This window comes from Mastigoproctus giganteus, chromosome 14 (assembly GCF_048544385.1).
Source record: "Mastigoproctus giganteus isolate SK-2022 chromosome 14, ASM4854438v1, whole genome shotgun sequence".
In the NCBI taxonomy this organism is placed as follows: domain Eukaryota; kingdom Metazoa; phylum Arthropoda; class Arachnida; order Uropygi; family Thelyphonidae; genus Mastigoproctus; species Mastigoproctus giganteus.
Window position 1 is genome coordinate 63,554,256 of NC_143588.1, and position 13,100 is coordinate 63,567,355.

Here is a 13,100-nt window from a genome sequence, read left to right on the forward strand (position 1 = left end):
TTTGTTGGTAGATGCCGGAGTTGCCTAGATACACTGTCATGATAGAGGGGCGTACTTGGTCGGTGATGATAAGAGGTAGGTGTTCCCATTGAGTGTTGATTAACTGTGATTAAAGGACCCAGCACATGCCAAGAAAACAGTCCCCAAACCTTAACATCACTGTCTCCAGCCTGCTGAATGCCAACAGTGTGCTCTCGTGGGTAGCATAGTTGGTAAAAATCCCATGTTTGAGTCCCGTCGACGAAGTTAGGAATTCTTATGGGCCTTTTTCACAATGTGGCTAAGTTAGTTGGTCTCATTCATGTAAGGATAATATAGTTTTTTTTCTCCCGGAAAGTCTGGTTTTTCATTCAGTTATCAGACTACAGAACACAACTAATGCAAACCTTGTATTGTGTTACTGCAACACAATTAATGCAAAATTTGTTTTTATTCAGTTATTCGCCTAAATTTTTAAACAAAATTTAGAAATTATTTTATTTTTTCTCGCAGGAAAACCACAAATCCTACAAGTGCTGGGATATGACTGTTCAGAGCAGTCAGACCAACCACTGGCACAAACTAAGATTTTGGCTGGTACCAATTAATATTACCACATTTTGTATTAAAAATATCCAGTTTCATTCAGAATATAAATTTATTTTTAAAATAAAACAAATGTTATTGATTGCTTATCTTTTTTACTGTTTTAAATTTTACAACAAAAAAAAAAAAAAAAAAAAAAAGCCAGTAAACAGAACAGTGCTGTGCTATTTACTGGATTACAAACAAGTTGCTAAAACTGAAAATTAACAAGGCCAATGTTTTCAATCATATTTTATTATATTCTTTATATTTATTATTATATAATTTGTCTGTTGACCACTTGGCATGTATTGACCCCTCTTTCAAGGAAATTGACCCACCAGGGGATCAATATCAACCCTGTTGGGAATCCCTGGGCTAGACACATTGTTTTAAAAGAGTGACCTTCCAAAGTGTAGAGTTAAATTTGAAATAAAGAAACAGCATCTGTACTGGGAACAGTTTCTCTGAAATAGTCTAAAATTGTAGTATAGCTTGTTTATCATTTCTTACCAAAAATCGAGAGAGAGAGAGATGAAAGCTTTTTAAATGGGAGAGCTCTAGACTTTAAAAGATGCATGGTACTTCATAAGTTTGACTGTGGTCTAGAAAAAGAGTATTAGGTGGAAGAGAGCTATAAGCAGGAGCATTATAATGGGAATTTATTATATTTAAATCATACCATAATTATTTTGGCTGGACCACATTCTTAACATAATACAGAATTCTGGTTGTAGAGAAACAGCTGAAACTGAGCATCTTTCCATGTGGTCAGTTTTTAATACAATCTACAGTATGAAAGATAAGCAGGAAAAAATGACAAAATTATTATAGTAATCTGTATTTATTATTTACACATGCTTATACAGCTTTAAAATAACTGCCAACATTTTGCTGCTTGAAAGATGTTACTTTTTTTTATCTGCATTCAGTTCATAGTAACAATCTGAAAGGAATTAAACATTTCACCATCTGTTAGTTGCTGTAGTGCCTATTCAATAATAATTGTGCCCCCCCCTCTTTATTTTGGATGTCTGATTCACATTAGTACTTAATCTTGGCGATTTCCTCATCTGTCAAAACCTGGTCTTTCTATATCTTTGTTCAGCAACATCATAATTCTTTTACATCATATCGGTGCAATTGGTATTAGATGAAGTGACATGGCTTCATTCATAATGACAAGCGGAATCATGATTTTTATTATATTCACATCATAGTTGTTTCTTGTAGTTACATATTAAATGTGTCAATTTTTTTGAATGAAATTAGGGAAAAAAAATATAAAGGCAAAAACAAAAGTTAGATAATCGAATTTCAGATACACAGTATTTAGATAACTGGAATTCTGCCGTACAATCCCAGATTCACTTAAATAATACCTTGATGAGAAGTGTGGCTATACATTTTTCCATCTGATAGCAAGCATAAGAAATGCCGAATTTGATGTATTAAACAAATTCTAAAATATTATCACCAGTCTCTCTCAAAAACATTCCAACTGCTTTTCTGTTGAGAATTCTTCTGATACTAACAAAGAAAGTTTATTACCTGTTTTTATATTTCACATTACATTAGCAGTCCATGTTTTACATTACAGTTAAACACATTATTTCCATTTACCTGAATTATAGTTGTATGTGTTAATTTATACACTCAGTCCTCTGAGCACAGTCAAGGCTGATCTCATTGGCCTTGATATTTGGTCAAGTTGTCTATAAACTGGCTCTTGAAATGAGTATTAAAGGTGAATCTAAAAAATGGGGTAAGAAATATTCTTTCACTGGAATGTTACTGAGGGGGGAAAAAAACTAACTAGAACCATACTAGTAACCTCACCAATATATATTCAACTGAATAGTTATTAATATTGCAGCATGTATTATTTATCTTACTCATCTTAATTATTAAATTAAGATGAGACTATGTCAAATTTTAATAAACTGTATATTATAAACATGTCATGTTTTGAGCCTTAAAAAAACAAGATTAACTTTAAGTAAATTAATTCATTAAGGTATAGACTTATGCATATCACAATACAATAAAACAAATGTCAACTCTGAAAGCAACACTTTTTACATTAAAAAAAAAAAAGAAAGGCCACAATATTAACTTATTTAACAAATAATAAAAAAAAAAAAAAAAAATTTTTTTTTTGTACATTTCAGCTAACTACATGAATGATGAAAATGAAATACTATACACTAATGGCTAGGGACTTTTTCCCCTGTAGTGGTTAGAAATTATATTTGTGCAATTTAGAATGAAAAAAATTGGGCATATTTTTTATTTAATCATTTTCATAATTTGGATATAAACTAGCCTTTATATTATTCTTTGTGTTTAGATGATATGATATTTGGGTTTTATTATTTTCTTAATACAAGAAGATATGATATGACACGTGTTTTAAAATTTGCAAATCTCATTCTGAACATGCAAGAGTATTTTTTGTTAAATAATGTTGTGCACTATCCTCCGCAAATAATATCAGGTATGTGGGCAGTTCATAGCAACCACAGTAACTTTGCGTACAATAAACTAACAAGCCAGAACATATACAAACTAGTCACTGAGATGATAACAGAAGCATATTGGAGAAAAACAGGAAGATAAGAATGCAACTTAGGTAGAACCATTGATTAAACAAGACAGGGGTGGTTATTTTTTCTTAAAATTAGATATTGGTAAAAGGTAAGAGAAACCCTTATACAGTTCTAAGGGATTACTTTCTTCTTCCTAATAAGGGGATTGATAATAAGCACAAAGATAGCATTGGCAAGTGCCACATGAGAGAGAGAGATATGACTGTCACAGTCACAAATGGTTATTATAACTTGTTTTTGAACATCTAAAATCACACTGGCAGAAGACTTTAGCATGAGTCTTGGAATACATATTGTTTCTATTGTAAAAAAAGACATTTAACAGCCAGCCAGATGTAGATAAATAAACAGGAATGAAGGCATCTTCTGAAATGTTGGTTGTGGGTTGGTCAAACTGATACCTGTTGTTGTACTAGCATCTTGGCATAAGTATTTAGTGAAGATTTTTTAATTTAAATCACTGATCAGCACCCTATTGACATTCATGCTCATCAGCTGATATTGATAGACATGAGACAGAGGTCTCTTGACAGAATTTTTGTCAAGGATTTTATTTAGATCTATTTGGTGTTTGGTTCAGAAGAAAATTTGAGGAGGAGATTCACAATTTCCTGGCTTAAATCTTTTGGTTTTAGTATTATTATTTAATATCTCTTTAATAGATAATCAACCCATTTCTTCAGTGATTTAATTTCATCTCTTAATGCACCATGTCTTGAATAGTAGTAGGAACACACACACACACGAGCCAACAGAGAAGACCCAAGAAATCATTTGCATTAGATCTCACTCTACATCTGAGACAGAGAAAAGGCTGAACTAGGATTATTCACATCAGTGACTTTACAATATGTGCCATAGACTATACCTAGTATATAATAATTAATGGACTGCATTATTATTATATGTAATTTATTTTTTAATGAAAAATTGAAATAACAGAATATAAACATAATTATTAGTTCTTCCATTTTCAAGTTCATAAAACCATGAATAGTGCAAAATTTCCATCTGTCGTTGATAGCTTAAATAAATTCAAGGAACTGGACAAACTTTTTTAGAGGAAATGGATGTGTGAATTTTTTCACACATCCATTTTCAGAAGTAAGTGTTTCCATGCAAACTTTTCTTCTTTTTTTGACTGTTTTGCCTCCGTTTCTTTCGCTTCTGTTATCATTTCATATAATTGGTGTGTGCTTTTATCATAATTTCCTTTAAAGGGCTTTTGTTAAGCTGCAATTAAACTTTTCAAGGTAATCCTTTTGAACTTGCATCATGTCTTTATATACAATGAATTTTAGGGAAATATAATTTTCTGCATTACTTGGTGCATTGAAATGTGGTTGCATGACAGTACACCCATTTCTACCTCTATATAACTATAAGTACATAGTCAGTTTCAACATTGTTGATGCTCTGAATAATCTTAGTAAACAAATGTATACATTTGTTGACTATATACAGGTTTCTGCAGATTTTGGAAAGGTATTTTAAAAGTTGGGATGTGGGTGGGGATATGAATATTAATAAAACCCAAATTTCAAAAATCTTAGTTTGAAAAATCAAAGTTTCAACCTGAAAATTGTGCTTCACCTATAATTCAGGCAGGATGAGTACTGCAACCCACCAAATAGAACGTACATTTAGTAAAAGGAACATGTCCATTTTACCAAAATTTTATCAGACACCCTTAAAAAAAAGTACTAAGCTGCCTTCTACAAATAATTGATGAAATGACATGAAATATAGAACATATCAAACTAAGCTCGTCCATATTCACATTTGATTTCAGCAATGCACCAGAAATAAACTTTTCAACTTTTTATTTACCTCTAGTAATATTCACAAACTTTTAATGAGTGTAAGAGTTCCAACATAAAACAAACATGAACAGAAAAAAAAAAAAAAACTTTTGGACATAAGAGGATTAAAACCTCAGGTTCACATGGACATCAAAATGCTGTTCTTGTAAATGATGTTATCTTTTTCTTGAATGTAAACTGGCAAAAGGACACTAAACAAATTCTTGTGCCTGTAGGTCTTTTTCTTGAACTGTTTTAACTCCATGTGTACCATCCTGAAGTGTTACAAATGACACAGGCTGTTGTCTATCTTTCCAGTCCCCTCCTCTCGACAAGCGTGAGCCAACCAGTAAGTTTCGAATTTTACCACCATATCGAGGCCTTCTTTGTTCTGATTTCTGTATAACATTCACATCATCGTAACCACCTAGAAATCATATAAGAGAAATCTGTAATGTACAACAAAATTTTACCTTAAAAAAATAAATAAAAACCTACACTACTTGTAATTATAAGATATAGATAAGTGACTTTTATCCTACCTTGAAAACTCCATATAACAATAAAGAGGAATGCCAGTACTAAGGAATGAAATTTGTTTGTCTGTTTATCAAGATGGCTTAGCTTGACTTATTAGGATGTGAGAAATGTAATTACTAAGATGTTCCTATCTGCTTATGAAGAGAAATTTGAGTGATCTGCCCATATAATCAGTACAAAATCTTAGAGATTTAAGGCACATGACTATTGAGAACTTTCTGCTAAAACTACATCTTACAACCAAATTATGCATCCACTTAAGATGAACAAGACCAAGCTATAGAGCTAACTCCTTGGTGTTGATCTTTTTAGGAAGTAGTACTTGTGGTACTATGAGTTCTCCCGTGAAGGTGTACCTAGCACAGTAACACACCTCAAATCTCTCAGATTGTCTTCTGCATTAAAGTACCTCCTGCATTCCAATGTCATTATATTACGTATGGTTAATAGCACATTTCTAAGTGGAATGCACACATAAGATGTGTTTAAATGGAAGTTTCTTCTGGGAAGCAATCACAGAAGTCAAGGCATTTCATTCCAAATAAGAGACACTGTTCAAGGTATAGACCTAAATGGATGTCAGATGAAACTTGTGGTACAAAAGAATGTGTGGGATGTAAATAAATTGTCAGCTCATACAGACATTAGAGTAGCTATAAGCTAGTCTGCAATAAAGTTGCAAAGAAGGTTAGGCAAGCTAATGCAGATTACAAGAAGTTTCTAGCAAAGAATAACATAGATGACTTCTTTAATTATGTGAATTCTAGAAGGAAGGGGATGAATCACATTAGTCCACTAGATATGAAGAGTTTAATGGTTTTTGATGATCCTGCTCAGGTTGCCAACAAAGTGGATATGTATTTTACATTTGCATGTGAGGAATTTTTTAGGGGTGAGAATGCCAGAATTTGATCAAATTCCAACAGGGAACTAATAAATTATTTTGTGATAACTGAGAGGAAAGTGGAAGAGAAATTAAGCTAAATGTGAAAAGTTACCTGGAGTGGATGAAATAGATCTAATTATATTAAGGGAGGTCCGTGTGGACAAAAGTGACTGTATTTCCAATTTACAAAAGGAAATCAGAGGGGGACACAAGTAATTACAGGTCTTTTAGCTTCACTTCTGTTACAGGGAAAATAATGGAGTCACTGCTTAATGAAGTAATGTGGACTATCTAGAGAGGAGTGCAGTCGTACTTCAGTCACAGCAGGGATTTGTTAAGTGATCTTGTTTGACTAATCTGATTTGATACTATGATGCAGTAATGAAGGAACCAGATGCAAAAAATAATTTAGATTTCAGAAAAGTTGATAGTGTTGCACATAAAAGACTGCTGTACATTTTGTAGCAGCATGGATAAAGGATGGTTGAGTGGAAGAAGACAGCTGTTATCAATGGGCACTGCTCTTGGACTAATTTCATTAGTGGAGTCCCCAGGTTCATACTGCTCCCACAATCAAAAACTTATTTTAAAGCAATTGTGTACATATTTTATTTGATTTAAAATATTCTCCTGCAATCCTATATTATAATATTAATTTAGATTAAAACAGTAAAATATCTTCATGACATTTGAATGATCATTTGGTCAATGTGTATTATCAGTATTTTACTATAATTTTTGGATATTGCATCCAATTTTTTTCCCAACAGTTTGTCCTATTTTTAAACTTAAGAGAGACTAGTAGAAGCAATGAAAACACCATCATATAAAATTTTAATCAGCTGCATATTCAGAACTACAACACAATACATATAACGTATTGTTCATTTTCGTGTGTTAAACATTAAAAACAGTTTTTTGTTTTGTTTGTAATTTTTTTTTTTTTTTTTATACTAACACAAAAATTGAATGTTAGTGCAATTCAAAATGTGCGATATAGTGAAGTTGAGTAAGATTACTAATTCCAAATTTTTGTTGTTATTGAATAAACAGACTGCTTACTGAAATGGTCACTTAATGAATAAATCACAAAAACATAAGGATTCTTTTGTTATTTAAAAAAATTGTTCTTTTCTTTCTCTCTCTCTCTCTAAAGAAAGAAGCAAATTCATCATCACTCACCATCTGATTCCCCCCCCCCCCCTTATGAAAAAATATGTCAATATGCCAGGCCATGCTACTTCATGCAGGAGAGATATAAAGACTCAGCATTTTAGTGTTACGTCATAAATCATAAGCTTTACTGTATATTATAAACTGCTTCTGAAGCAATAAGATAAGCTAAAGGAATTCTCACATACCTGAATCTGTTGTGTCACCACCCTCATAACTGCCAACTGGAGGCCATTTCTTTTTCTGTAGTTCCAGCTCAAGTTTTTCAAACATGTGGATGGGACCACGAATATCACGCAAAATAGGGACAACGTAGTCAAATAGAAATTTTTGGATGAAAAATGTCTAAATTGTAAACAAAAGAACATTGCTTATATATAAGTATTGAATATATATATATAAGATATATATATACACCCTACCTTACCACTAATATCTTGACACCTGAACATCTACAAATAACCTTTATTTACAGGAAACTAATAATGTGTACTGAAAATTTAACCAGTTCAGCTCTGATATTTTTGGGCAGTCTCTCCTCACAAGCACACATGATCCATTTCATCTCAGAGGTTCATTATAGGAAGATAACGATATTAGCACAGAAATGCATAGAATTACGTGGGTTTTTTCCAAAAGAATGTCAAAATTATTTCCAAATATGTCCACCAGGTGGCGCTTGTTCTGTAACATCACAAAGCACCTCATTATAGTAAATGTTCAATGTGGCGGCCTTCGTTGTCAATCACTGCCTGAAGACTAGTAACAATGTCATGGACAACATGAAACAGCATTTCTGGAGGTATCATTGATACCCGCCGTCATATAGTCTTTTAGCATTGCTAATGATGTTGGATGATCTCTGTAAACCCGTGACTTCAGGTAGCCCCATAACCAAAAATCACAGGGCATCAAGTGTGGAGACCTTGGATGCCATTCATGCTGAAAGTGACGTCTTATCACTCGATTCTCTCCAAACGCTGAGAGTAACAGTTGTTTCACAGGAGAAGCAATATGGGGTGGTGCTCCATCCTGCATGAATGTCACAACATCCAAAGTTTGCCTTTCCCCCAGGCTAGGATAACGCAGTTTAGTAACAGGTCAGCATATAACTCTGACCTGTGACAGTTACAAAACCACTGATTTCCTGAAAGAAAAATGGCCCTATAACAAAAGAAGAGGTGAATCCACACCACACCGTCACTTTTGACTGATGCAATGGAGTTTCCATGTAAGCTCGAGGGTTTTCCGTCGCCCAAATTCTGCAATTGTGTGCTTACAGTGCCATTGAGAGTGAAATGGGCTTCATCCATCCGCAAAACATTTGGCAGCCAGTTGTCATGTTCTTCAATTTGCTGAAAGAACCATAATGCAAATGCTTCCTGCTTTGCAAAAACGGGACACCAAGTTCTTGAAGGTGTTGAATTTTGTACGGATATCTATGGAGGACTACTCTTAGTGCTCTCCACACACTGCCATATGGGACGCCAGTTCGACGTGAAACCTCACTTCTCCATATGATGATGCCATTAGAGTATCCATGTCTTCCGCAGCTGCAGTTGTAGCACATGTTGATGGATGGTCTTCCACTTCGTGGACGATCTTGTAATGAACCAGTTGTCTGAAATTTCTTAATCACCATCTTTAGTCCTGTAACAGTCATTGGTCCTTTATCACATCGCATACCCTTCAGCTGACGGAAAGATTGCAAAGCAGCAGTTGCAGATTCAGCATTAAGGTAATAACATTTCACCAACAGTGCTTTATCTGGTAATGATAACATGACCGCTTAGCTTCTTTTCTTTTTCTTTCCCAAACATTCACTAAACTGCTTAGCTGTTGTTCTTGCAATGCCTTTACAGCAGACACTTGCACAACATAATCCACAGTACAGTGCCACCTGGTGGACATATCTGAACTAACTGACATTCTTTTGGAAAAATTCCCACAATTCTAGGCATTTCTGTGCTAATCTCGTTACCATATGTCAAAAATTTATTGAAATACTGATTCTTTAAATTGTTTACTGACTTTGGATCACCCTAAATATATATATATATGTGTGTGTGTGTGTGTGTGTGTGTGTGTGATTTGGTTTTTAGGAGCATTAGCAACTAAGGCCATATTGCTCTGGGGATATGCGGTGGTCATTCCTTGACCTTTCCGCATCCTCCATATTTGGTGGTCACAGGCTCGAACCCTGGTCTAATCAAGAAGCGTGTGCTACGCACTGCTGCACCTGGCTACAGAGGCGCCAGTGTGTGTGCGTGCACACTCATTGGAATGTTGGTTGGTTGGCATTTTGGTGTTTATTGACAATGGAGATCATAATGCACCAGTTCATTTGTTATATTGTTCTCTATATGTACAGGAAGTCCCCGGTATCAGAGTATTCATTATCCAAATTCCTGCAGTTACAAGGATTTGAAAATTTAAAGCTTTTTCCCTTGAGAAAAATTTCTACGCACTTGAATATTTTTTGTGAGAACGATCTCCTTCATGATCATGCAACAAATATTAAGTGCAAAGTATGACAAAAAAAACAAAAAAAAAAACACAACTCTGGATTCATTCTTTATTCATACAACTGAAAAATAGTGTAACTTCAATAAACGTTACTTAACCTTACATTGTGTAACATATTATAATAATAAAAACTGTCTAATAAAATAATTTTCTTATTTTGCAGTTCCTTCATCCATTTTTTACTATGTACAAGTACATAATAAATATTACTATGTAATATCGGTGTAGATACGCCATATCTACTCATCCTTCACAACGAGTTGCCATGTATTGCACTACCTCGAATAAGTAATGCTTAACTTGCAATACCAGGGTACCTGCCCACCCACTGATGAAAAGCCAACTAGCTTTGAAATGGTGCTGTCTGTGTGGTGGCGCCCACCGAGTATCATAGTTTTTCTTTGAGTTGTCTATGGTGTATCTACACCGATATTATATAGATATAGAATCTTAAAATATTATGCCTGGTTGCATTTAGTTTTATTTAAATAATAAACATTACGAAAATTGGTCTCAGTTTTAAGTGGAATTTTCTGGAACCAATTATCCTCGGATAACAAAGATCCCCTGTATATGTTATTCTCTATATCTTGATTGAATGCACAGGGGTTAACTATTTTCTTTGGTTATATGCATTATATCTTTATTTATAGTAGATGGTAAACTTTGATTGTCTGTATGAATCTGAAAATGTCTGATACATATTCCTTGTTGCCTAGGGATATCTTTGAGGCGATGTTTTGATTTCCAGTATATAGTGATGAGAAAATCTTTTGTCAATCATTTTCATAGGTTGGGAATACTATCAGTATATGTTTGATGGTTTGGCATCTTGGAGGTTCGTTGGCACACAAGTCATGAGTTTGTAATCTGGTCAGAATGACCTCTTCTCTCCTTGATTTCCTTGTGCTCATTTTCTAATGTTCAACTTTTGGTTTTATTTCATATAATTTATTTGATGTTTGTTTTTGCCAGAGTTCTTCCCATTGTGTTAGACAGCAGTTTTGAATGATTGGTTTGTAGTCCTTATATGGAACTGGGAAAGATTGTTTCTGGAGGATAGGTGTTGATTTTGAAATTCTGTCAGCTTTGTTTCCTTTTATCCCTTGTGTCCTGGTATCCAGCAGAAAAGTATTTCTTGTTTTTCTTTTGTTAAGTCTGTTAGTATCTGTTTAATTTGCCTGAGAACTGGATGGGTTATATTGTTTGTGGTTTGTACAGCTTGTATTGCACTTAATGAATCAGAGTATATTACTGTTCTCGAATGATATGTGGTTCTGAAGTGTTCCAAGACTATCTGAACTGCTACTAATTCTGCAGTGTAGACTGCATTAATTTGGAAGTTGTTGTGACAGTAATGTCTGGGAAAACTGCTGATGCTCCTACATGGTTCTCTGATTTTGATCCCTCTGTATATATATTGGTACATGGCTAGGATATTTAGTTCTATGTACTGCATGTAGTTGTTGAAAGTTGATGTCTGACAAATTATTTTTATTCTAGATTTGTGTGGAGAGTTAACAAGTTGTGGAGTGGTTTATCCATAGTGGTCTTATGTGCCCCTCTAGATTTGCAACATTGTCATTAACGTTTTGAGATCATATGTTATCAGTAGCTCTTGTAGTCTGATTCCTAGAGGTTTGTTTGCACTTTTGCAGTTCCTATATATGTTTTCCCATTTTGGTGAGAATAGGGATGTCCAAGTTGAATGGTCTCTTGTGGATCTTATCTTGTATGCATACAGTAGTGCCAACTGTTGTCTTCTGAGGAACAGTGGTAGTTCATTAGCTTCTGTATAGAGGCTGTATGTAGGGGATGTGTGGAAGGCTCCTCTTGCAATTTGTAGTGCACTATGATGAATCGGATCTAACCATTTGAGGGTGCTCTTTTTGGCGGATGCATAAATGGGTGCTCCATAATCTATTTTTGACCTTACTAGTGTTTTGTAAAGGTTGAGTAGGGTATAGCAGCCTGCTCCCCAAGATACTGATGTAAAGACTTCATACATTTTATTCGTAATTATTTTATATGCTCTATGATGGTCAACTTGTACTAAAGCGAGTCCAAGAAATTTTACGGTTTTAATTGGTATTTTGTGGCCTTGTATTGATAGTTCAGGTCAGGATGTAAATTTATTTTTTACAGAAATGTACACAGACTATTTTTTGTTGTAAAATTCTAAATCCATTTTTCTGGGCCCAATTACTGATTTTGTTAATTGTGCATTGTAGTTGCCTTTCTATTGTTCCCATGCTCTGCACTTGATACAAAATACTGAAGTCATCTACATAAAGTGCACAAAGTGCATGTGACACTGTGGGTGGCAGTTGTTTTGTGATGCTATTTATTTGTATGGCACTCAGGATGGACCCCTGGGGAACTCCTTGTTTATATGTTTTTGAATGAATAGGGTCAAATGGCCTCTGAGACCTGTATCGTGTATATCTTGTAATATGCCATACCTCCATGCTGTGTGTAGGCCTTTTCTATATCAAAAAATATGGTATGTGTTTTGAACTTAAAAATGCATCTGTTATGTCTGCTTCTATTCGTGCGAGGTGATCTCAGGTGGATCTATTTTGTCTAAGCCCACATTGCGTATGGTTGAACCAGTTGGTTGTTTCTAAATACCAGACTAATTTTTCGTTGATTATCTTCTCCAAAACTTGGCTTAGGCAGCTAGTGAGAGCTATTGGTCTAAAGCTGTTTCAGTTGTTCTCATCTTTATTGGGTTTTTGGAAAGCTAATAATATAAATATGATGCCATATTTCAGGATATTGATCTAGGAAAATGCAATTGTACAGTTTAAGAAGGTTTTCTACTTCCTTTTGCTTTAGTGAGGGCTGATGACCCTCCTATGTGTGAGTCCTGTGACACAATTTTAACTATCAGACACATTTTAATTGATTGTCCAGATTTTAGTAATATCCGTTTTACCGCTTTTAATCATCTGACTGAGCCGTATACACTCAGCCAGATTTTATCCGACAATGAGCATG

At 34.3% G+C, this 13,100-nt stretch overlaps 1 protein-coding gene across 2 annotated transcripts in view; it reads right to left on the minus strand.

The window, feature by feature from the left end:
* Positions 1-5,144: 5,144 nt before the first annotated feature.
* LOC150075172 (polyamine-transporting ATPase 13A3-like) overlaps positions 5,145-13,100 on the minus strand; it is a 409,674-nt gene continuing 401,718 nt past the window's right edge. For both annotated transcript variants that reach the window (XM_090388296.1, XM_090388295.1), the window contains 2 exons: positions 7,763-7,919; positions 5,145-5,402 (listed from right to left, as the gene is read on the minus strand). In XM_090388296.1, the coding sequence (XP_090244422.1) occupies positions 5,188-5,402; positions 7,763-7,919 (372 nt within the window). In that variant the 3' untranslated portion in view covers positions 5,145-5,187. The remainder of the gene's footprint in view (positions 5,403-7,762; positions 7,920-13,100) is intronic.